Source organism: Thyridium curvatum, assembly GCF_004353045.1.
Source record: "Thyridium curvatum strain D216 chromosome Unknown NODE_2_length_892811_cov_85.036431, whole genome shotgun sequence".
Classification (NCBI taxonomy): domain Eukaryota; kingdom Fungi; phylum Ascomycota; class Sordariomycetes; order Thyridiales; family Thyridiaceae; genus Thyridium; species Thyridium curvatum.
Genome location: NW_022156757.1, coordinates 128,259 through 152,167, shown reverse-complemented (window position 1 = coordinate 152,167; position 23,909 = coordinate 128,259). Strand labels below are relative to the sequence as shown.

The 23,909-nt window shown below is 57.9% G+C and overlaps 8 protein-coding genes across 8 annotated transcripts; 5 read left to right on the top strand and 3 right to left on the bottom strand.

The window, feature by feature from the left end:
- Nucleotides 1–856: 856 nt before the first annotated feature.
- Nucleotides 857–2,639, top strand: E0L32_000451 (uncharacterized protein; the record flags this gene model as incomplete). The annotated part of the gene is made up of 3 exons (XM_031138936.1): nucleotides 857–1,980; nucleotides 2,081–2,106; nucleotides 2,197–2,639. 3 exons carry the CDS (start codon nucleotides 857–859, stop codon nucleotides 2,637–2,639), a joined length of 1,593 nt encoding a protein of 530 aa, XP_030995768.1.
- A 2,157-nt stretch (nucleotides 2,640–4,796) lies between these two features.
- Nucleotides 4,797–6,301, top strand: E0L32_000450 (uncharacterized protein; the record flags this gene model as incomplete). The annotated part of the gene is made up of 3 exons (XM_031138925.1): nucleotides 4,797–4,844; nucleotides 4,975–6,160; nucleotides 6,234–6,301. The coding sequence occupies 3 exons, from the start codon at nucleotides 4,797–4,799 to the stop codon at nucleotides 6,299–6,301; spliced, it is 1,302 nt and encodes a 433-aa protein (XP_030995767.1).
- A 272-nt stretch (nucleotides 6,302–6,573) lies between these two features.
- On the bottom strand, nucleotides 6,574–7,559 carry E0L32_000449 (uncharacterized protein; the record flags this gene model as incomplete). Its single annotated transcript, XM_031138914.1, has 4 exons — nucleotides 6,574–6,627; nucleotides 6,800–6,865; nucleotides 6,976–7,269; nucleotides 7,365–7,559. The coding sequence occupies 4 exons, from the start codon at nucleotides 7,557–7,559 to the stop codon at nucleotides 6,574–6,576; spliced, it is 609 nt and encodes a 202-aa protein (XP_030995766.1).
- A 577-nt stretch (nucleotides 7,560–8,136) lies between these two features.
- E0L32_000448 (uncharacterized protein) lies at nucleotides 8,137–9,658 on the top strand (the record flags this gene model as incomplete). The annotated part of the gene is made up of 3 exons (XM_031138903.1): nucleotides 8,137–8,264; nucleotides 8,347–9,186; nucleotides 9,292–9,658. The coding sequence occupies 3 exons, from the start codon at nucleotides 8,137–8,139 to the stop codon at nucleotides 9,656–9,658; spliced, it is 1,335 nt and encodes a 444-aa protein (XP_030995765.1).
- A 2,697-nt stretch (nucleotides 9,659–12,355) lies between these two features.
- Nucleotides 12,356–16,172, top strand: E0L32_000447 (uncharacterized protein; the record flags this gene model as incomplete). The annotated part of the gene is made up of 6 exons (XM_031138891.1): nucleotides 12,356–12,800; nucleotides 12,870–13,136; nucleotides 13,199–14,194; nucleotides 14,256–15,556; nucleotides 15,620–16,025; nucleotides 16,111–16,172. The coding sequence occupies 6 exons, from the start codon at nucleotides 12,356–12,358 to the stop codon at nucleotides 16,170–16,172; spliced, it is 3,477 nt and encodes a 1,158-aa protein (XP_030995764.1).
- An 873-nt stretch (nucleotides 16,173–17,045) lies between these two features.
- On the bottom strand, nucleotides 17,046–18,530 carry E0L32_000446 (uncharacterized protein; the record flags this gene model as incomplete). The annotated part of the gene is made up of 1 exon (XM_031138880.1): nucleotides 17,046–18,530. One exon carries the CDS (start codon nucleotides 18,528–18,530, stop codon nucleotides 17,046–17,048), a length of 1,485 nt encoding a protein of 494 aa, XP_030995763.1.
- A 1,335-nt stretch (nucleotides 18,531–19,865) lies between these two features.
- E0L32_000445 (uncharacterized protein) lies at nucleotides 19,866–21,488 on the top strand (the record flags this gene model as incomplete). Its single annotated transcript, XM_031138869.1, has 3 exons — nucleotides 19,866–20,173; nucleotides 20,228–20,260; nucleotides 20,327–21,488. 3 exons carry the CDS (start codon nucleotides 19,866–19,868, stop codon nucleotides 21,486–21,488), a joined length of 1,503 nt encoding a protein of 500 aa, XP_030995762.1.
- Nucleotides 21,489–22,506: 1,018 nt separating this feature from the next.
- E0L32_000444 (uncharacterized protein) lies at nucleotides 22,507–23,366 on the bottom strand (the record flags this gene model as incomplete). Its single annotated transcript, XM_031138858.1, has 2 exons — nucleotides 22,507–22,643; nucleotides 22,715–23,366. The coding sequence occupies 2 exons, from the start codon at nucleotides 23,364–23,366 to the stop codon at nucleotides 22,507–22,509; spliced, it is 789 nt and encodes a 262-aa protein (XP_030995761.1).
- Between the last annotated feature and the right edge of the window lie 543 nt (nucleotides 23,367–23,909).

Sequence of the window (23,909 nt, the reverse complement as noted above, 5' to 3'; positions counted from 1 at the left end):
TTGGTGCTTCCTTGACTTGGATTAGAATAGCCTGATGTGGAATCGCAATAGCTTTCTCTTACTGGAACTAGTTGTAGGACATATGCACACACCATAAGTCTGTCATTGAATCTATAGCAGAGACTATGAGATAAACAAGATTCATTAATGAATGACTGACCAAAGTCAACACTTTACAGGAGATTCAGTCCCTGCAGAAACGCAATTGCAAAATTGAATCCAAATCAATTTCACGCTCGAAACTGCCTCTTAGCGACCTACTGTGTGCAGAAAATGAAGTCTGATGTGGTCTTGACCCGAGTCAAGCCTGGTTCAAAGTTGCCTGCGATTCAAGTTCTATACCTCTATACGAACGCAAGCCTACCTTAATATCCCTGCTCTAGATACCTCCCTAACCTTAGAGCATCTCACTTGAACAATGAGTCTTTGAAGTGAAGGTCTTCTCCGTCATCATTATGTTCAGCCAAACCCACCACTCTATAAACTCTACACTTCTAGTCCCAACCACTGTCTATTTTCACAGTAAACCAACCCATCTCTCAGTGTGGTCATCGACGACAATATGAAGGTACATCATACAATCTGGTTTTTAGTGCTGACTTTGCGAAGGATTCAGCTAGATGCTGACCATTACCCACCCTTGACGTAGAGATGGCATCGGAATCTCGCTTGAAGTTAGATCAACCACGTTGCTGCCCTATTATGTACAATGAATCATTCTGGGTGAACATTAAAAATGATGTGACACCCCGACCAATCCCAAGGTGTGCTCTACCTTGCTCGTCCCAACTCTCCGAATTGTCATGCTCATTCCTTCCAAGACGCTCACTCCTCCTCTTTCGAACCCAAAAAAAAGATGCCTTCCCCTATCATAGCGGACGCAGCTACGCGGCCCTACACCTCCGCCGACGAAGTGGCCGCCGCCCACGCCGCCCTGGTCAGGACCTTCGCCGCGGGCAGGACCAAGGACCTGCGCTGGCGCAAGTGGCAGCTGAAGCAGCTGTGGTGGATGTTCGACGACAACGAGCGCGCGATCGCGCAGGCGCTGGCCCTGGACATGGGCCGGCCCGAGCTCGAGGCCCGCGTCGAGGTGGCCCAGGTCAAGGCCGAGATCCTGCTGCACCTCGACCACCTCGAGGAGTGGGCCGCCGACGAGCCCGTGCGCGAGGCCGGATTCCTCCTCGGGACGCTCGGCGGGGCGCGCGTGCGCCGGGAGCCGCGGGGCGTGGCGCTGCTGATCGGCGCCTGGAACATGCCGTTCAAGGTGACGCTGGCGCCGCTCGTCGCCGCCGTCAGCGCGGGCTGCTGCGCCGTGGTCAAGCCGTCGGAGCTGGCGGTCGCGTCGCAGAACATCATGGCCGACCTCGCGGCGCGGTACCTCGACCCGGAGGCCGTCCGCGTCGTGACCGGCGGCGCCGCGGAGACGGGCGGCATCCTGGAGCTGCCGTTCGACCACGTCTTCTACACCGGCAGCGGCAGGGTCGGCCGGCTCGTGGCGGCGGCGGCGGCGCGGCACCTGACCCCGACGGTCATGGAGCTCGGCGGCACGAACCCGGCGGTCGTGACGGCGTCGGCCGACGTCGACCTGGCGGCCAAGCGCATCGCCTTTGCGAAGCGCGCGCTGGCCGGCCAGATCTGCACCACGGTGAACCACATCTTCGCGGACCCGGCGGTGCACGACGAGCTCGTCGAGAGGCTGGCATACTGGACGAGGGAGCTGTGCAAGGACGACGAGGGCAGGCTGCAAGAGGTGTCCCAGACCGTCAGCGAGCGACATTACGAACGGGTCACGAGGCTGTTGGAGAGCACCAAGGGTACAGTCCATAGGGCGCACGAGCCGGACTCGAAGCGGAACCTGATTGCGCCGACGACTGTGTCGGACATCGGCCCCGACGACCCGATCATGAGCGAGGAACTCTTTGCTCCGGTCTGCGCCGTCCTGAAGGCGACTTGTCAGGAGGCTGTCGCCAAGATCAACTCGTGAGTCTCTGTCCCCTTGAATGACTAGTCAAAGTCTCGCTAAGAGTGCCCCTCCTCCCTCTCTCAGCCAACCTCACCCCCTCGCGCTTTACATCCATAGCAAGGACCGCGCTGAGATCAACTACAGTAGGTTACCGTCCAGTGCTGACATTTCACTTCACCCCCTTGTTCTCCCTCCGCTAACCAGCGCCGCCCCCTTTTTTTTTTTTTTGATAGTCCTGGACAATACCAGCTCCGGCGGCGTGACCATCAACGACACCTTCTTCCACGGCCTTGTCGAGGGCGCCCCGTTCGGCGGCGTTGGCGGCTCGGGCCACGGCTACTACCACGGCAAGCACGGCGTCCGCGAGTTCACCTACCAGCGCGCGGTGGTCGAGATACCTCTGTGGCTGGAGCCTCTCCTCTCGTCGCGCTACTCTCTCGCGGCGGACAAGAACCCGATGAGCCAGCTCGTGAAGCTGCCGCGCGGCCGTCGGTTCCGGCGGGGTGAGACGCTGCAGGACCAAGTTGTCGGGCAGAGAGGCCCATCAGCGCCGGTCAAGCTCGCCCTTGTGATAGCGGTCGTGGGGGTTGTGGGTAGCCAGCTGTTTCCGGCGAAGATCGGCCGGTTCCATGGCTTTGCGAGGTGGCTAGAAGCGACAGTTCGTGCCTGGTTGTGAAGTAGGAGTATCTGGGAGCCCGCCTCTCTCTGCATTTGACCGGAATTCCTTGTGTTGTTGCATGTTGGCCTTTTCTCACTCCTCTTCTTTCCGCCTTCCTACTTGTGCTTTCTTCTGGAATTCAGTTCCAACTTTTGCTGCTACTTTCCATGCTACGTGGCACGTACCCTCAGTTTACCTCTCAAAGAATCAAGGTGTTGTATTGGTCTGCGACAAACCGACTGCATGGACAGATCTCCAGCCTTGTGGGTGTGCGGCCGTTTTAGGCATGGTATGCGGGCATGTGTATCGAGTGACGACATTGTCAGCGATCAACATTCCTGGAGAAAACAAGAGCGAAAAGGACAATGCTGCTGCTAGATGATACGTGGCTCGAGCCAAGGAGTAATCGGACTACGGCATTGTGTTGAGCTGAAGCTGAGCAGTAGACAGAGACACTGTGGGTTCGATGTTGCGTAGAGCGACACGTTCAATGGATGCATTTCTCGCGATGAGGATCCCTGGCCTAAGCTCTCGAGATTCTCGAGGTGAGCTGAAGCAGAATAATGGGCATGTGGTCGATCAGGACGAGGAAAGGAGAACAATCGCATGGAGAATGACGATCGCATGGCAGCCACTGCGCTGGATACCATTGATGGAAGAAGTGGCCATCAGTGCCGATCAACACAGGTTGCAGTTTACTTACCCCGGGTATCGGGGATGGCGGTTGCGGGAGAGCTACCAACCTTGTTGCACCCTGTGCACGCTGTCAAAAAAAGCCCTGCCGTTTTCTCCACGCGCAAGATAGACGATTCTGGTTGCAACCTGTCCGTCTCTGATCAGCTCTGTCTGTACACAACAGTCAACCCATCGCGCTCTTGGCACAAAAGCACCCAAGAGTCAAAGACCCCGTATCAAGGCAGGGCGGCCAGGGGTCAACAGGGGCTCTTTGCATGATACGAAGGCCCAAGATTGACTCTAGTCCGCTTCCGGGGGGCTGTGGGCCCCCTGTCTCTGGCCTGTGGGCTTGCCGTTTTGGCGCTAGGCCGCCTGGAGATCCCTGGGAGATGCGAATCTTGGGTCTCGGTTGGGTCCCGTACATGGGAAAGTACAAGTAGCGTCGCCGGAAAGCCGAAGACGAATCCACGGATACTCTGGTACGTTGAGTAGAATGGACAGATCATAAGGAATGTGATTGTCAGTCAGGCCAGTCCGCCGTTTTCTGTCGCTCCTGTCGCTACTGTCGCTCCTCCGAGACACAGCCTACAGCGGCCTTCAGATGAAGAGTTTTGAGTTAGTGCTGGGCTTGGCGGACTCGATAGACTTGTAATAGACTCCCGTAGCAAGAAAGACAAAATGTGTTTGCAAGACTCGCCAGCAGGCCTAACGCGCAATCCAGCAGGGCCCAGACTACCCCGAGGCGCAAAAAGAGGCGCCACAGCTGAGACCATGCCGTCTCCAATCAAAAGATTTGTGGAACATTTCAAAGCTCTTTCTTACGGAGTACCTAGGTAGGTAGCTGGGTGTTGCGTTTGGGTTGCAAAAGATCAGGGCGCTGCGTTGCGTTGCTGTCCTCACTCGGGTATTTCTCAGACACGAAGACACGCACGCGGGCGACCACCTCTTCCCAGGGTCGTCCTATACGGAGTACTTAGACCTGCATATGTACATGTGATGTAAAGTACTGGTACTGTATGCAGCATTGCATCGGGACGGACCAGATCGAGTACAATACAAACCGCCTCCCTTCCGTTCCGTTTGGCAAAGCTTTTCTTCTTCCTCTTGTCTTCCACTTGAATCTCTCTCGTCACCACACTTCTCTCCCGCCAGCCACCCTTCTTTTGCATCAAATACGTCCGGCTGCTCCCTCATCTTTCATTTCCCCGGTTCGTCGTTGGACACAATGGGAGCATCGTATCCCTAGGGTACCTAGCGTCGCACCAATTATAGAACCCAGGAAATCGTGTATGCGCGGCCCGAGCTGCTTTTCAGTGGTCTGAATTGCCCCTTTAGGCGATCCACTCTGGCCTCCCTACCATTCTTGGACCGCCGCCACCACCACCACCATCCATCTCCCTGCGCAACGGGCCACGAGTCCAGAGCTTTAACCCTTTTCTCTGGATTCACCTTCTTTTTTTCCCCGTTTCGCTTCTTTGACGCCTCATGAGCATAGCAAAGATGGCCGGCAGCGCCCGCATCGTGCGATACCTTCTCATCGCTTCTTTCGTAAGTCTTGCCTCTCCTCTGCCTGCAATTGCTTGTCTGGCGAAACCTCCTCCGTGCTGCTGCAAATCCTATCGATTTGCTCGTGAATGAGTAGTGGCACACGAGCTGACACTTCACTTTCAAACCACAGGTTGTCGCCCTCTTCTTTTTCGTCTCGCGATCTTCGTATGATGGCGTTCCCCTCCGGCCCGACATTCTGAGCGGCGGTGCCCAGGGTGCTGCGAACAAGCCCACTGCCCAGCAGCCGCCCGCCGGTCCAGCCGCGAATACCAACACCAACACCAACACCAATGCGAACAGCAACACCAAGCCGCCCGCCTTCTCCAACAAGGATGCCGCCGAGCACCCCATGGCTTTGACCCCCGGGGAGCCCGAGTGGGAGGACCTCGTGAGCATCGCCCCCGGCCCTCGCATGAACGCGACCTTCGTCACGCTCGCCCGCAACTCGGACGTCTGGGAGATCGCCCGCTCCATCCGCCAGGTCGAGGACCGGTTCAACCGCCGGTACAACTACGACTGGGTCTTCCTCAACGACAAGCCCTTCGACGCCACCTTCAAGAAGGTCACCTCGTCCCTCGTCTCGGGCAAGACCCACTACGGCGAGATCCCCCACGAGCACTGGTCCTTCCCCGACCACATCGACCAGGAGAAGGCCCAGAAGGTGCGCGAGGACATGAAGCAGAAGAAGATCATCTACGGCGACTCGGTCAGCTACCGCCACATGTGCCGCTTCGAGTCGGGCTTCTTCTTCCGCCAGCCCCTCATGATGAACTACGACTACTACTGGCGCGTCGAGCCCAGCGTCGAGCTGTTCTGCGACATCCACTACGACCCCTTCCGCCTCATGAAGGAGCAGAAGAAGAAGTACAGCTTCGTCCTCAGCCTGTACGAGTACGTCGAGACCATCCCCACTCTCTGGGACAGCACCAAGAAGTTCATCAAGAACTTCCCCGAGCACATCGTCCAGGACAACGCCATGGGCTTCCTCTCCGACGACGGCGGCGAGACCTACAACCACTGCCACTTCTGGTCCAACTTCGAGGTCGGCGACCTGAACTGGCTCCGGTCCAAGGCCTACACCGACTTCTTCGAGTCCCTCGACCAGGACGGCGGCTTCTTCTACGAGCGGTGGGGCGATGCCCCCGTCCACTCCATCGCCGCCGGCCTGCTGCTGAGGAAGGACGAGATCCACTTCTTCAACGACATTGGCTACTACCACGTTCCCTTCACGCACTGCCCGACCGGCGAGAAGGTCCGGACGCAGCTGCGGTGCCACTGCGACCCCAAGAACAACTTTGACTGGAAGGGGTACTCTTGTAAGTTTTTTTGCTCACAGATCCACAACCGTTTGACGCGCAACACCAAGCCTAATCTCTGTAATTTATGCAGGCACGTCAAGATTCTTCGAGGTCACCGGGATGGACAAGCCCGAGGGCTGGGAGAACCAGCAAGATTAGAAGAAGAAAAAAAAAGAGGCAAGGCGTAAAGCCGAGTCTGGTCCAATTTTCAGTGTACTTTATCAGAAACACCCCATCTTTTTTTTCTCTTCTTCTTTTCTCTTTTGGAACTCTTGGCTTTTCTTCATGACATGATGTACACATACAGAACCACGGTCCTTGGGGCGGCAAGGCCGCAAAAGGGTTTCGGCGCACGGTACCTTGACGAGAACGAGATGAGCAAAGGAAATATTCAGAGCAGTTCTTTGCGCGCGCGTTATAGACAAATAGTCCTAAGTAGCTGCTGCAAATTTGAATTCGTCAAAGTTCGGAAAAGACTTTTGCTTCTGTTTTGTTTTGTGTCATTGTACAGCGGATATGTTGATTTATGTTACTAGTGATACAGAGGTGCTCTTGATTGTGCCTGATGATCCAAAAGCCCCGTGTCTATTATCCTCTCTTCCTCTCTCCACACACATGCCACACTGCACCGCTTCTACAGCCCGTCTTTTAACCTACAGACGCCGTCTTGGGCTTCTTGGTTCCGTATTTACTCCTGCTGCTCACGCGAGCGCCGACGCCTCCCTGCAAGTTCGAGATTAGCACACACATGCCTCCATTTTACAACGTAGTCTTCTCTTCTCCTCTGTGCGAGATAGACTCAAAAAGCGAACCGAAAGAACCAGAAAACTCACCAGGTCCAGAGCCCCCCTGACCAGGTGGTACCGCACGCCGGGGCAGTCCTGGCTGCGGCCGCCGCGGACGAGGACGACGCTGTGCTGCTGGATGTTGTGGCCCTCGCCGGGGATGTAGGCCGTGACGACGCGGCCGCTCGAGAGGCGCACGCGGGCCGTCTTGCGCTCGCCCGAGTTGGGCTTCTTGGGCCGCGTGATGCCGACCTTGAGGCACACGCCCTTGAGCTCGGGGGCGCCGATCTCCGAGAGGGCCGGGGAGACGGCGTGGCGCGCGCGCTGGGGCTTGCGGCAGCCCTATATCGTTGGGGAGGGTTGTGGGTTAGTTCTTGATGCGCGTCTTGCAGAAGAATGTGTGTGTGTGTGTGTGTGTATGTCTTGGGACAACGTACTCGCTTGACTTGCATGAGGGTTGCGCTGCGGACGGGGGAGGAGGAGAAGGGGCGCTTCGATGCGGCGGCGGCGGCGGCGATGATGGACGGGGAGGAGGAGGAGGCTGCCTTGGGCAGGGCTGGGCGGCGGAGGGCGACGGGCTGCCGTATTGACGGGGCGAGGAGGTGCCGCAGGAGCGGCATGGCCACCTTCATCTTGACGGCGACGTGTGTGGTTGTGTTGGTGCTGCTGCTGCTGAGCTTTGAAAATGGTCACTGCATCAGCAGTTCGCTCAATCGCGAGTGTCTGGTAGTGCTGGAAATTTCCGACGCAGGGGCCAGGTTCGATCTGGCGGCCGTGTCGGCCCGGCGAAAGTTGCGTGCACTTGCCAACAGCAGACTTGGAGTTAGTGTCGAGTCACCTCCTCCAAAAACAATCACATGCCCCGCAGCGGTAGCTTCAATGTTCAAGTTCCAGCGTTAGCTTCCCCCATGTTTTCCCACGCCAAGCCTACAAGTACAGGCTACAGGCAAGGTGTGCTCTTCTAGGGAGCCCTCTAAGGTGAGGTTATCCTCGGCAGGCCTCGGCCTTGGGCCCACGCCGAGGCAAGGTATCGAATACCCGTTCTAAATGTTATGAGCGTCATGTCATTGATTTTACTTCCCTTTCTTCCTCTTTGTAGACTTTTTATGCCCTTGTGTGTCTTTTCCTCTCCCTTGCTCCTCTTTGCTCCAGGCTTTTTCTTCTGGCGGTTCTACCCTTTTGCCAATTCTCACAAGAACTAAAAGCACCATGTCGTCGTCCATTGCCAGAGCGCTGCGTCCGGCGCTGAAGAGGGGCCAGCAGGCGGTGTCTGCCTCTGGGCTGTCAGCAGTGTCACGGACGTGCCGGCCTGCACGGACGGCCTCTCGATTGCAATGGTGAGAACGATTTGTTTGATTGGACTTGTAGCTCCGTCTGTAGAAAATCCATGTGCATTAGCATGCTGACAGCCCGCAACAGCAGCGCCCGGGCTCTGTCCACCACGCCGGCCCGCCGCTCCGACTTTGTGCCCACGCCGCTCTCGCACCTCTCCGAGACCGAGGCGGCCATGAAGGAGGCCGTCGGGAAGTTCGCCAACGACGTGATCCTGCCCAAGACGCGCGACATGGACGAGGCCGAGGCCATGGACCCGGCCGTCGTGGAGCAGCTCTTTGAGCAAGGGCTCATGGGCATCGAGATCCCCGAGGAGTTCGGCGGCGCCGGCATGAACTTCACCTCGGCCATCATCGGCATCGAGGAGCTGGCCCGCATCGACCCGTCGGTCAGCGTCATGGTCGACGTGCACAACACGCTCGTCAACACGGCCGTGCTCAAGTACGGCAGCGAGGCCCTCAAGAAGAAGTGGCTGCCGCGCCTCGCCACCGACACCGTCGGCTCCTTCTGCCTGTCCGAGCCCGTGTCCGGCTCGGACGCCTTCGCCATGGCCACCAAGGCCACCGAGACCGAGGGCGGGTTCAAGCTCAACGGCGGCAAGATGTGGATCACCAACTCGATGGAGGCCAACTTCTTCATCGTCTTTGCCAACCTCGACCCGAGCAAGGGCTACAAGGGCATCACGGCGTTCGTGGTCGAGAAGGGCACCAAGGGGTTCGAGATCGCCAAGAAGGAGAAGAAGCTGGGCATCCGCGCCAGCAGCACCTGCGTCATCACCTTTGACGACGTCGAGATCCCCAAGGAGAACCTGCTGGGCGAGCGCGGGCAGGGCTACAAGTACGCCATCAGCCTGCTCAACGAGGGCAGGATAGGCATCGCGGCGCAGATGACCGGTCTGGCCCTCGGCGCGTGGGAGAACGCCGTCAAGTGAGTTTTCCTCTTTTTTTTTCCTTCTTTTTCTTTCTTCTTTTTTTCCTTCTTTTTTTTCTCTCTTTTTTTCTTCTTCTTCTTTTAGCTAACCCTTCCCACTAGGTACTGCTGGAACGACCGCAAGCAGTTCGGCCAGTACATCGGCGAGTTCCAGGGCATGCAGCACCAGATCGCGCAGTCGTACGTCGAGATCGAGGCCGCGCGCGCCCTCGTCTTCAACGCGGCGCGCAAGAAGGAGGCCGGCGAGGACTTTGTCCGGGACGCGGCCATGGCCAAGCTGTACGCGTCGCAGGTGGCCGGCCGGGTCAGCGGCCTGGCGGTCGAGTGGATGGGCGGCATGGGCTTCGTGCGCGAGGGGCTGGCCGAGAAGTTCTTCCGCGACAGCAAGATCGGCGCCATCTACGAGGGCACGAGCAACATCCAGCTCAACACCATTGCCAAGTCTCTGCAGAAGGACTACACTTCCTAAAAAGGGGTCTTTTTTGTTGTGTCTCTCTTTTTTTTTTTTTTTTTATATTTGCTGCCCTTGGATGGAGGTCGGTAGGACCCAAACGGCCGAGTTGGGCAGGGCTGGACTGGGCGGCTGTTCTGTGTAGTCCGGCTGGTGTATGGAGTAATCTGGGCTATCTAGTCTTTTGTTACAAGTAGAACGGAACAAACAAAAAGAATTTAGATCTCCTCCTCAGTTCCGTGATCACAGGTTTCCAGTGTCGGACGTCATATCGCTGGGCCCTTGCAGCCTTGTGTTGTAAGCCGTGGCCGGGCGGTTTGGGCACGACATTAGGACACGAGGGTTGTCATACATGGGACATAACGTCAATGATGAAAAAACAAGACTGTTGAGTTACACAGGATGATAATTCAAGGCGAGCTTGGAATCCCTTACAAACGCTGTCTACACCAGGTCGACGGCCTGTCAAATCGATGCAGGCATGAGATGGTTCTACTATGACTCCATGTTGACGATGAAATGGGCAACGGCTGACGGAAGTCCAGAATCTAGGATTTTCCGCCTCAGAATAATAAGATCTGCGCGATATATGAGAGGTACATACATGAAATTCCCATATTGCAGAATGCAAGCGGACCAGCATGCCGTTTCAATTGAACCTTCTTTCCGTCGATGAGGTGCAGCAGCTCCTGTACTGCGGCCCAGATCCCCGTGTTTTGTGTGATTTTTCTTTACGCCAGACCTGAAACCGGCCTATGGCATGTCTCTGTCCTGGGAAAAGTCCTAGATGGTCGACAGGCAAAAGGCCTACATGAGAGATATCCACTCTCTGCCCGACCATAGGCCGGTACGTACGGAGGTTCACGACAAATATGGGGAGTGGTTTCGCTCTCGCCGAGTCTTGAATCAGCGTTTGCATGAGAGCATGCGGTCGACGGCTTACAAAGGGACACCAGTGGATGTGTGATTGAGCTCGTTAGTACCTAGGTCTCTGAAATGAAGCGAATTGAAGTGGAAGACCTGGCAGAGGAATGCCAATTGGAACACTGACTGCCGTTTTGGAAGAAATTCGAGGCGTGGCCCACTACCGGATTTACTCCGTAGGACTCGTCCTCCAGCTCTGTTGGCTGTTTTAGGCCGATTGTTTCGAGGAAAGAAACGTCCCAAAGCGTCGGCTGGCCTGGCTAGGATGGATGTCGTACCGTACTGTAGCACGGCCTGGGAGCAATTTAGATAGGTAGCCAGGTAGCCCCTCCAAACCGGGAGGGCCAGCAACAGGCAAGGTACCTTTGGAGGTAGGCACCTAATCCAAGTTGGGCGGGCTCTGTCGTCATACCTTCAAGGTTCTAGGTTCTGTGGTGGCTCTCGACGCTGCTGCGCCCGAGCAGGCATTGCGCGCAGACAGACGTGCGTTGTGTCTGTGTGTATTTGCACAGGTACCTACCTAGGTAGGTAGTTATCTACTGGCATTGGCATGGAATAACTCGAGCATCCAATTCTACCCAACAGTAATTCTGCGGGAGTTGGGCACTTTGTTGAGCAAGCTGGATATGCTCCCTGGATCTGGATAGCCCATCTCGGCTTAGAATGCGCTGGAGAGAGAGCATTCTCCAGCAGACCAAACCACCTAAACAACCTGAACCTAAGGTACCTAGGTAGGTACCTAGGTAGGTAACAACCTTGAGCCTCCGCGTACCTACAATTTCTGGAGCTGGTAAGAGGGGAAAACGCAGCCATCGCCCCTCTTCAGAAATCAAGCCGCGCGCCCGCCCACAGCCGTTGCCCACCACACCTACCAACCACACTCGACAAGACACAAGACAAGACTTTGTCGCTCTCTCATCTCAGCGTACACAGAGTTACATACACTACACACCCACACACCCACACGCACAAACGCATGCATCACACCCACCAGGCTGCTTGATCCTCAACCCACACACACACCAACGGCCAACGCCGCAGCCCGCCCCTCATCCCCGCCCTCTGCCTACCACCACGCCGATTGATCGATCTCCTTCCAGGTTGTCTTCCCTCTCAAGTCCTGCTCGTGCCTTGTACCCGTTTGCCTGCTTGCCTGCTTGCCTGCCAGCTCGTCTGTCTGTCTGTCTGTCCCCCTCCTCGGTATTACACCCACCTACCCAGCCAGTCGTGCCAGTCCACAGTCCCAGTTCCAGTCCTAAAAGCAATTCCACAGGCGGCGACAACAAGGCCCCAAAGTCCAGCCCAGGCGAGCCACACCCTGGCCCCCCCGGCCCTATCAGATCAGCAAGGGTCGGCAGACTGAGCTGCCGGATGCGAAACACAAAAACCCCGCCATAATTCGTTACTGACGACATCTGACAACTATCACAACACCAAAAAGCCACGCCCCCGTGAGGTGAGGCCGCCATAGCGTTGAATCCCCTTCACGCCCAAACACGACCTTGTGCGCGCGTGCCTCCAGTCTCGCACCTCGCCACCCGTCAGGTCCAGCGACCCAATCCTACAGCCCTCTCACCATCCCGGCCAAAACAACTCGGCCCTCGCTACCCGAGCTGCAGTATCATTCTTGGACCTCCTGCTCTTCCAGCAGAAGTCGATACGATACCCTGAACCCAACCGTGCGACCCCTCTGCGCGGGTTCGGGACAGAAAGCGACGCCCTCTTTCCACTCTTCGCCCCATCGGTCTTGTTTCCCCGCGCGTCCGACCGCGCGGAGGAAACAAAGCAACCATGAACGAAGATGAGAGGCTCATGGATATTTACAAGAAGATCGAGCGGGAGAAGTCGCTGATCCAAGCTGCCAACCTCATGCGGCAGCAGACCAACAATGACACCGTTCGGTCCAAGCTCGACACCCAGATGCGCGAGGGCAGGAGGAACCTCGAGTTCTTCGAGGAGAAGCTCAACGAGCTTCAGATGCGCAAGATGAACCTCGGTCCCGACAGCTCCTCTGGCCGCCCCATGAGCGCCGACATGCGTTCCGACGGCGAGGGTCCTCCCCCTCCCCCTCCCAAGGACGCCTCCGGCGCCTACGCCGGCGACCGTGCTTCCTACGGCTCTGTACAGTACAGCCAGGTCGGCCAGCACGGCGAGATGATGCCCCCGCGACATCCCTTCCCCGCACCCGGCCCCAACCAGTCGATACCCAAGGCGAGGCCCAACTTTACCAAGCTCGGTGAGTACACGCGACCACCCCCTCTCTATGTACACTGACTTGGCCTTGCTAACCGATCTCGCCGGACAGATCTGATCAAATATGATACACCTTACCTCGGCCCCCGCATCCAGCTCATGCTCTCCCAGATTCAGTTCAAGCTCAATGTCGAGGAGCAATACCTCAGGGGTATCGAGAAGATGGTGCAACTATATCAGATGGAAGGAGACAAGAAGAGCAAGGCCGACGCGGCATCTAAGCGCGTCGAGAGCAAGCAGAAGATTGTGCTATTGAAGCAGGCGCTCAAGAGATATGAAGAGCTGCATATCGACATCGACTCGTCGGACTCTCCGGATGGTACAGTGCCCGCCCTACATTCGACCTGGTCCTGAATATTCTGGCTAACTCAATTCATGCAGACGACAGCATCAATATGCCAAACCTGCGCAAGCCGCTCTCTGGTCAGCTCTCGATACGCGTGATTGCTGTCAAGGATGTGGACCACGCTCCGACTGGTCGGTTCAGCCGCGGCCCGGATACCTTCGTTGCCGTCAAGGTGGAAGACAACGTGGCTGCGAGGACAAGGACGTCGCGGACCGACCGGTGGGAAGCCGAGTACCACAACATCGATGTCGACAAGGCGAACGAGATCGAACTTACCGTGTACGATAAGCCCGCCGAGCACGCGATCCCCATCGGTATGCTGTGGGTCAGGATTTCCGACATCGCGGAGGAGCTCCGTAGGAAGAGGATCGAGGCCGAGATCAACAACTCTGGTTGGGTGTCTGCAGACCGGATGGGCAACACCAAGGCTCCCCCGGCGCAGTTCCCCATGAACCCCCAACAGCCGCAGCAGCCTCAATTCGGCCCCCCGCCAACATCCCCGGGTTATCAGCAGCAGCAGGGCTCAATGTACGGCGCTCCGCAGCTGCAGCCCCAGCCCCAGGTTGCCCAGGAGCCCATCACGGCCTGGTTCAACCTCGAGCCGACCGGGCAGATCCAGCTGAGCCTGAGCTTCCTCAAGCAGAACACGGATCGCCGCCCCGTCGATCTTGGACTGGGCCGAAAAGGTGCCATCAGGCAGCGCAAGGAGGAGGTGCACGAGATGTACGGCCACAAGTTTGTCCAGAGGCAGTTCTACAACATTATGCGCTGTGCCCTCTGCGGCGATTTCCTCAAGGGCGGCGCCGGCATGCAGTGCGAGGACTGCAAGTACACATGTCACATCAAGTGCTACTCGAGCGTCGTCACCAAGTGTATCAGCAAGTCCAATGCCGAGACGGACCCGGACGAAGAGAAGATCAACCACCGCATTCCGCATCGTTTCCAGCCGTTTTCGAACATCACGGCCAACTGGTGCTGCCACTGTGGTTATCTGCTGCCGTTTGGAAAGAAGAATTGTCGAAAATGCTCAGGTCAGTATAGGTGTTTTTTTGACGTCGTTCCCTGGTTTGACTTGCCACTGACTGTCTCTAGAATGTGGCCTTACGGCTCATGCTGGTTGTGTGCACTTGGTGCCGGACTTCTGCGGCATGTCCATGGCCGTTGCGAACCAGATCTTGGAGGGCATTCGGACGCAGAAGCAGCGTCGCCAGGAGAAGACTTCTTCGCTGAGTGATAAGACGTTCCGGACTGGCAAGATGACGCCCGTCTCGGGACATAGTTCGTACGGCTCGCAGGGCACGATACCAGGCTACGGCCAGTCGGCTGCTTCGCCTGAGGCCACTGAGGCTGCCAAGGCCATGTATGCCAGCCAGACGTCACCACAGCGCCCTCACCATCCCGACAGGACCTCCACGTCCAGCTCCACGGCTGCTGCTGCCGCCGCCGCCGCTTCGGCGGCCATGACCGGCTCCATGTCACCAACGAGTCATAAGCCTGGCCACATGGGACAAGCCCCGGATTATGGCGGCCGGTACGACATGGGCTACAACGCCGGGCCGGAACAGGACCCTTATGCCCCTCAGCAGCAACAATATGGCGGACCGCAACAAAGGAAATACAACCCGGCAGACTACGCCAACATCGGGTCTTACCCCCAGCAGCCTCCTGCCCAGCAGCAACAGGCTCGCCCACCACAAGCACAACAGCAGCCGCCGTACCAGCAGCAGCCACAGCAGCCGCCCCAGATCAAGCCGCAGCCGCCTGCCGACCAAGGGCTGGCTCCTTCACCCGTGTCAGCCACGGGCGCTGTCATTCCCCAGAAGAAGCCCCTGCCCTCGGCTACCGATGCCGGCACAGGTCAGAGAATTGGTCTCGACCACTTCAACTTCCTTGCTGTGCTTGGTAAGGGCAACTTTGGCAAGGTCATGCTGGCTGAGACGAAGAGGACGAGGAAGCTGTACGCCATCAAGGTCCTGAAGAAGGAGTTTATCATTGAGAACGACGAAGTCGAGAGCATCCGGTCTGAGAAGAGGGTGTTCCTCATCGCCAACCAGGAGCGCCATCCCTTCCTGACCAACCTGCATGCCTGCTTCCAGACCGAGACTCGCGTCTACTTTGTCATGGAGTACGTTAGCGGCGGTGACTTGATGCTGCACATTCAGCGGGGCCAGTTTGGCACCAAGCGGGCGCAGTTCTACGCTGCCGAGGTCTGCCTGGCGCTCAAGTACTTCCACGAGAACGGCGTCATCTACCGTGACCTGAAGCTCGACAACATCCTGCTGACGCTGGATGGTCACATCAAGATTGCTGACTACGGTCTTTGCAAGGAAGACATGTGGTATGCTTCGACCACGAGCACTTTCTGCGGCACTCCCGAGTTCATGGCTCCCGAGGTAAGATTTCAACTTGATGCGTCATAGCCCCCATCCTGCAGAGATGCTGACTGATGTGCCCAGATTCTTCTCGACAAGAAGTACGGCCGAGCCGTCGACTGGTGGGCCTTTGGCGTGCTGATCTACCAGATGCTCCTGCAGCAGTCGCCGTTCCGCGGCGAGGACGAGGACGAGATCTACGACGCGATCCTGGCGGACGAGCCGCTGTACCCGATCCACATGCCGCGCGACTCGGTCTCGATCCTGCAGAAGCTGCTGACGCGCGAGCCGGACCAGCGCCTGGGCAGCGGGCCCACGGACGCGCAGGAGATCATGTCGCAGCCCTTCTTCCGCAACATCAACTGGGACGACATCTACCACAAGCGCGTGCAGCCGCCGTTCTTGCCTACTATCAAGAGCGAGACGGACACGTCCAACTTTGACTCTGAGTTTACGAGCGTTACGCCTGTGCTCACGCCTGTGCAGTCTGGTATGTTTGAAACACCCCTTGTTGAGGATCTGTGGTATTCGTACGTTATCGCTCGATGGAAACTGACGTGTGTTGTGTTTTACAGTGCTGTCGCAAGCCATGCAGGAGGAGTTCCGCGGCTTCTCGTACACTGCCGACTTTGTATGAGGGCAGACGCGAGGACGCTGGGATTAGATTGTTTGATTGTTGGGAAGGCTTGACACACAGCACATGCTACTGCAGTGTCATTCATGAGCTAGCGGTCGGGTCTCTGTGTGGACCAGCTCCCGGTCTTTCGAAGGCTGCAGCGGGTAGCTCCTCGCAGCCTATGGTGTGTGTGGGAGGGAGAGGTCGGCTCCGGAGCCGAACGTCCATGTTGATGTGTGAAACGCGTTGATGTTGAAATGAAGTGAGCGGGTATACGGGAGACGGGAGAGAACAAAAAAAGCAGCGAAGCAAAAGGGTGTTCTTTTTTCTGTCTTTCTTCTTTTCATGAATTTTATTGATTCTTTTCTGAGGAATGTCGTATCGACGATGATGGTTCGATCGATCGAAGCGCTGTGTTGCACTATGGGCGGTCGAGTAGAGTCTATGAGGGAAAGTATTATTTAATTAGAAGCTTTCTTGTTATTCATGGAGTATATACATATATACACGTATGGCGACTTTGCTCGAGAAACTCCTGTTGCTTGGACTGACTTGCACGGTGACAGGATGGGTTGACGATGACTGTTTGGAACGCAGTAATAGGCCCGAGAAGTGAAGGAGATGCTCGGGCTTTGATGTGATTTGCAACGTGGCAAGGTTTATTATACCACTATCTATCTTTAGTTTCTTGTGGTATCTAGTTCTGAAATCTTTTTTCTTTTAATACAGCAGCAATAAATGGGCTGGGGCGGAGTGAAGTATGGGCGATGAAGCTCCTTTCCACACACAAACTGCCCGCCATCCCAGAAGATCTAGAGGTACATGCCTGTCACTGGCGGCTTTCTATTGTTGGTTTTTTTTTTTTAAAAAAAAAACGAGACATTCGCCGTGTTATCACGTCCGGCGGAGCAAAAGAAACGCGACCCCCGCGGCCATCGTGGCGCCCGCTACCGCGCCCTCGAGGGCTAGCAGCGAGGCGTCGCGCATCTTGAGGGCGACGAGCCTCTCGCTGAAGAGGTCTCCCACCGCGGGCTTCCACCGAGCCGCGTCGGTCAGGAACTCTCGCCACGACAGCGCGCCTCCGACCGTCTTGTCGGGCCAGGGCGACGAGGCCGCTTGGTCCGTCGCCTGCGCGGAGGGCTTCCCTGCCGCCGCGGCCGGATCCGCCTTCTTCGTCTCCGCCAGAGGCTGCGCCTGCGTGTGCACCGCTGCAGCAGCAGTAGTAGCGGCGGCGGAGGCCTCGAGCGCGCCCTTGACCTCGCCCAGCTCGCGCCGGACCTCGTCGAGCACGGCCTGCTCGCGCTCGGCCATCCCGCGCATGAGCCGGCGGCGCTTCCAGGGCTCGGCGAAGAACTGCAAGACGATAAAGAGCAGGACGTTGACGCCCATGAGGCCCCACGTGCCCCACGTGCTCTGCCGGCGGATCCGGTCGCTCCAGACCTGCTCCTCGTGGTAGCGCTTGAGGATGCCGGCGTTGAGCTCGGCGCCGAGGCGGGACTCGTCGGCCTCGGCCTCGGTCAGGTCGGCGCCCGCGCGGGCCACCCCGGCCTCGAGCTCGTGGTCGAGGCGGTAGAGCGAGGTGAAGCGCTCGAGGTCGGCCGGGGACCAGGCGTCCTTGCGGGCGAGCAGGGTGGTCACCTCGCGCTGGGTCGAGGCGCGGCGCTCGTTGACGTCCTGGTAGGCGCGGCGGGCGGCGCGCAGGCGCGACTGCGCGTGCGCGAGGGCGCGCTCCAGGTCGTTGTTGCGCTGCTTGATGGCCTCGATGGCCGAGTAGCCCGTCAGGTCGTTGAGGGCCTGCGAGGCGACGAAGACGCGGGACTGCAGGTTGTCCATGAGGGTGGAGAAGCGGGCCGAGAGGGGCGCGCGGCGGGACTCGGCGGCGGAGGGGAGGTCGGCTGCTGCTGGGGGGGAGGAGGAGGATGGCGAGGCGGTGGGGGAGGAAGAGGAGGAGTGGCCATCGGGGGCGGTGGGTTTTGACGAGGAGTCGGTGGTGGGAGCTGTTGTTGAAGGCGAGAAGGGGGAAGACTCTGGTGATGTGCCTGGTTGCGTCGTCGTGGGGTCGTCGGGTATGGTGGTCGACTTGGGCGGTTTGCTGACCGAGGACAGGATGGACGACAGCTCATCCTCGCGGCTCGACGGCGGCGGCGGGGGTTTACCGCCCCCTGGAGGAGCAGGAGGGGATGTCGAGTAGGAGCGGATGCACGCCCGGACCGTGCTGCAGCTCAGACACTGCGATGCCGGCCGAGCTGCAGGGACAACAACAGCAGCAGCAGCAGCAGCTCTAGCTCTGGAGAGACCAATCGGCCTGTAGGGGTGCTGCTGTGCGAGCAACCTGATCCCTGGCCGTAGCAGAGGCCGCAATGCCTCCGCTGCGGACATGGTTCCGGAAGCACCCCCCTTTTCTATGTGCGAGCGGTCGAAAGGGGGTTCGGACTTGTCGGCCGGTGTGCGATCGAGGGCGTGCAGGTGGTTTGTCGGTGCAGGCGGGAGTCGTTCAAATGCTCTCGGCTGTTTGCGCGCAATTATTCGAGCTGGGAGCCGGCCCGCGGTTTAGGGCGGCGGGACGGACACTAAACAGCACGGGCTCCATTCTGCCGCGTGCTCGGGACTCCTGCTGTTCACCGCCCTGATGAATTGGGGCTGGAGCCTCAGCAAACTACTCCATACAAGACGGGGGGCGTGCAAGTCTGAACCGCCATACTACACAATGCCATGTTTGCTTTTTCTCCCACGGGATACGAGACCCAGCTTCTATGCCAGTTATCTGGGATCCTACGATCGGTAGAGGCTTGGTGGTCTCCACCTCCGACACTGCTACTCCGCCGCTGTTCACAGCAAGGAGCCGTGCCGGTCCAGTTCCAGGCCTATCTGGACGGATCCTATCCACCTCACAACCTTGGGAGAGTAACCTGCATGGTTTGAAAGCGTCCTGTCGGATCCCTCCCTGGCATTGGACAACATGAACAAAGTCCCGGACCGGTGAGCTATGGTGAGGGTCCTCAACACTCCCATTGCATGAGTCACCGGGCCAATGGCTGTGGCTGCAATGGATCACGAGCGACACCTCAAATATGGACTACTTCCTCACTTACAACGGTCTGATAAACCCTTTGGCTTTTATTCGCGAGTGACGATCCGATAGTCGGGGGCCGATGGCGGGAGACACATATGCTTTTGCTGAGAGATGCAAGCCCCAAGATTGCGGAATGGCCGAAACGGGTAATCCCGCCCACAACCACACAGATCATGAAGTCCTCTCCCGCGAACCACTGCCACGCGCGCAGATTAGGCTCTCAAAGGTATCCAATGTGACTCAACCATTAGCTAATGGTGCACGGCACTCGATGCATGAGATGCCAGCTCGGTGGAGTGCCGGTGCCCGCCATCCACTGTCGAGGCTGTTCCTCTGTTCCTCTCCTCCCTCTCTATCCTTGCCATAGCGGAATCTCCACTTCTAGCCAATCTGTGTGCATCGTGGGTTCTTGTCTGGCTGCTTTGAAATCTGCTTTTGGTCATGCACTCTGCTTCTCAGCACGGGTAATTCTCGGCGGTATTGTTCGTTAGAGTATTTCAAGAGACCACATCCTGGCTCTGGACACCCTAGACCTCTCGACTCCGAGTTCCATTTAGAATCTCGCTTCTTCTATTCCCACTTGGATTACTACCGGGCTTATTAGTTGTTATTATACGCCGCCGCTCCGCCGCACCTCCAACATGGAGTCTGCTCTGCTCCGTTCCCTTGTGACCGTCGAGTCTTCTGGACCAGACACATTGATAAAGGTCCCCACGGCGCCCGCAAAGGCTCACTCCAGGATCTGCCACGCAGACAATCCCCAGCGAGGCATGTCCATCGACCTGGACCGCATCACCAGGCCCGCCACCCACTCCGGTTCCGTGGGAAACAACTCCGGACCGACCACGCCCAGCGCCGAGATCGATCTCGAGATGAGCTGCCCGGGCACGCCGATCGAGATGGACGTCTCCGAGCCCGTGCAGAGCATGTGGGATCCGCACATGAACAGGTACAGGCTCCTGGCGGCGTGCCTGATGATATTTGTCAATGGCATGAACGATAGTGCTGCTGGCGCCTTGATCCCCTACATGGAGAAGTGAGTTTTGCTTCTACCATACTCCATTCTTCCTATTCCTCATATTAAGTCCAACGCCTATTATAGATACTACAACATCGGCTACGGCATAGTCTCGCTCATCTTCGTCGGCAACGCCTTCGGCTTCATCTTCGCCGCCGTCTTCCTCGACGCCCTCAAGGCCCGCCTCGGCAGCGGCAAGGTCCTGGCCCTGTCCCAGGTCATCATCGCCAGCGGCTACGTCGTGCTCTCCGCCGCGGCCCCCTTTCCGGCCGTCGTCGTCGCCTTCTTCTTGCTCGGCTTCGGCATGTCCATCTCCATCGCCAACTCCAACACCTTCGCCGGCGGCCTGACCAACGGCACCACCATGCTCGGCTTCGTCCACGGCTCCTACGGCCTGGGCGGCACCGTCGGCCCGCTCATCGCCACGGCGCTCGTCACGCAGGCGCGAGTCCCCTGGAGCCGGTACTACCTCATCACGCTGGGGCTCACCGTGCTCAACTTCTTCCTCGCGGGCTGGGCGTTCTGGAGCCACGAGAAGGAGGTCGCCCCGCCGCCGCAGCTCCTCGACGGGGCGGCGGCGGCGTCGTCTGGTGGTAGCAGCAGCACCAGCAGCATCAGACAACGCAACGCCCCCGCGCCTCCGCCGCCGGCGACCTCGCAGCTCTTCAACATGCTCTCGGCCTTCACCTCGCGCCTCGTCTTCCTGGGCTCGCTCTTCATCTTCGCCTACCAGGGCGCCGAGGTCAGCATCTCGGGCTGGGTCATCTCCTTCCTCATCACCTTCCGCGGCGGCGCCCCGTCCTCGGTCGGCTACGTGACGGCCGGCTTCTGGGCGGGCATCGCCATCGGCCGGCTGGCGCTGACGACGCCCGCCCAGCGCGTCGGCGAGAAGCGCTTCGTCTACGGCGTTACGCTGGGCGCCGCCGTCTTGGAGCTGCTGGTGTGGTGGGTGCCCAACGTCGTCGGCGACGCCGTGGCCGTCGCCGTCGTCGGCCTGCTGCTGGGGCCCGTGTACCCCTGCGCCACGGCCATCTTCATCCGCAGCATGAGCCGCCGCGAGAAGATGAGCGGGCTCGGCGTCATCGCGGCGTTTGGCAGCTCCGGCGGCGCCGCGGCGCCCTTCACGACGGGCATGCTCGCGCAGGCGGTCGGCACGTGGGTGCTGCACCCCATCGCCGTCGCGCTGTTTGCCGTCATGATACTGTGCTGGTTCATGTTGCCGGAGCCGGAGAAGAGGGACGAGTAAGGTGGGGAGGTGGGAGAGAAGGAGAAAGAGGAAAAGGGGCGAGGGAGTAATAGCAAGGCTTCTGAAGTGCTCGGAGGGGGGAAAGCGGCTAAAGAGGAGAAAGGATGTTGGGTTGATTTGGATGTTGGGAGTTCGGGCAAGTAAGCGATCTTTTTCGAAATGTCATGACGATTCTATACAGATATGGTCAGCTGTGGAGTTAACAGGCTTTTGACAATGGTATATGTCATGGGCTCCAGTCTGAAAGAATGAAACAAGCAAATTGAGAAGTCCAGTTCAGAGTATGAAGATGTGTGGCAGATTTACTTCTGACGTCTCCTCTTCATCATCGTCACTCATGATACGACTTCTTCATTCCCAAGTCTTACGCCCTAATTCCACTAGGATTTTGATTGTCTCGCCGTGTGGCCCAATGCGTTGGCCTCAACGTGACAACTATATACAATCGCATCGCAGGGCTGACTTCGACGAGGTATATTGTAGGAAATTCGGCTGTTCCGGTGGTATCACCCTGCGGAAGGACTCGAAACTGCACTGCATCCCTGTCAACTTTTTATACTTGAGGGCAACTGGTAACTTCACCATGACCGTCTTCTCTTGTACTGACCTCTGCGGACACGCCTCGAGCACCTTCCCCGGAACGGCCTCACAGCTGAGTATCCCCTTTCCATTCTCTTGACATGCTGCTACCGATGGCTGCGAGGGGGTGGCCTTAAGTCAATCTTCCCAGGGACTTTAATCACCAAGCTACATAGTGCCGTGGTTATTCCCTTGTCATAAAGATTATTCATTCACATCCCCCCAGGATGATGCGAGTCTGCAAAAGTCCTGGGACCCGAGTTTAAAAAAATCCGAGAGATAGATTATCCGAGTCACAGAAAGCACGCAATAGCTTTACTACCATGGTATAAAAATGGAAGCGTACCCAAAAGGAAGTCACGTCTCTAAGTCTATATGAGAAAGTCTAGAGAGATCAAAATCTAAAAAAACAGCCAAGGTGTGCAGACCCGAAGCACTTTCATTGCTGGGCACGCTTGGCAGCCTCCTCGATAGTCGTCTTGCCCTCCACAATGGCCTTGACCGTCGCCAGGATGCTGGTGAAGTCGGAGAACTCCTCGTAGGGGATCTTCTCATTCTTGCAGTAGGTGACCAGGTCTTGGAGGAGTGGCATGTTAGCAAAGCGACTATATATATACGCAAGTCAGTTCGATGAGGTCGCAACGTACCACGGCCCTCTTTGGCAAACATGAGGTCGGTCTCGCGAGCCGCAGACAGGTCCGAGACGCCGTCGCCGGCGTAGAAGAGCGTGGGGCGCCGCTCCTTGGGCAGCTGGGAGTACTTCCGGATCTCGATGGACTTGTCGTGGCCGAAGCCGCTGTCGTCGTGGAAGACGATGTGCCAGCCGTTGGGCTCGTTGATGCCCTTGCTTCCCGGCCGGGGCGCGACGTCGTTGCTGACGATCTGGATGTGGTCGACGCAGTCGTGGCCGACGAGGTGCGCCAGCAGGGCGCGGATGATGGGCTGCATGCCGCCGCTCAGCACGACGACGGGCACGTTGGCGGCGCGCGACCACTCGAAGAACTGCTTGAAGCCCGGGTCGAGCTTGACGTTGGCCAGCAGCGTGCGCACGCACTCGTCGAACGGCGTGGGCACGCTGTCGAGCATCTCCCGGAAGCTGGAGCGGAAGTCGCGCTTGCCGAAGAGCACGTCCTTGTTGCCCTGCTTGCGCTTCTCCGGGCCGTAGCCCAGGTTGTCCGTCATGTAGTCGTTGCTGTCCTGCAGCGTGATGGTGCCGTCAAAGTCGGTGAAGAAGATGAACTTGGGGTCGGTGGCCAGCGCCGGCAGGGCGCCGGCGTCGAGGGGCGCTGCGGATCCCATCTTGAAAGTGATTCAGACTCTGGATTTCTCTCTATTTCTCAAAGTGTTGCTCTTGTCCTTCGTGTTCCAGGGCCGGGGTACAGTCTACTTGTGGATGGCTAACGAGTGAAGGTGAGAGAAAAAGCGTGCCTTCGAGATTTTCAAGATCGTCGTTGTCCTCTCCTCTACGAGATTTGCAAACAAACCCGCGTCAGAGCCGGCGCCCGGATGGCGGGGCATACACGCTGAGAAGAGACCAACGCTAGACCCCGCTGCCAGATTGAAATTTCACCTGGGCAAAGTCTTGTCAGGGGTGTTTGCGGCATGGCATTACGTAGCTGGGAAAAAGCCGCAGCAGCGTGCTCCGGTCCCCTTGGCGGCCGAGTCAGCCCTGCTGTGAGAGGCCCAGACGGTCTCACTAGACAGAATCCATTGGTCCACTGAGATCCCGTCTGGGATGTGGATCTTGGGAGCCGTATTTCCGGAACGTGGGGGTGACTGAGATGCTCACGAGAAAGGGAACAAGTGATATATTCATTGTTGGTCTATTCAGGCCACCGAGGC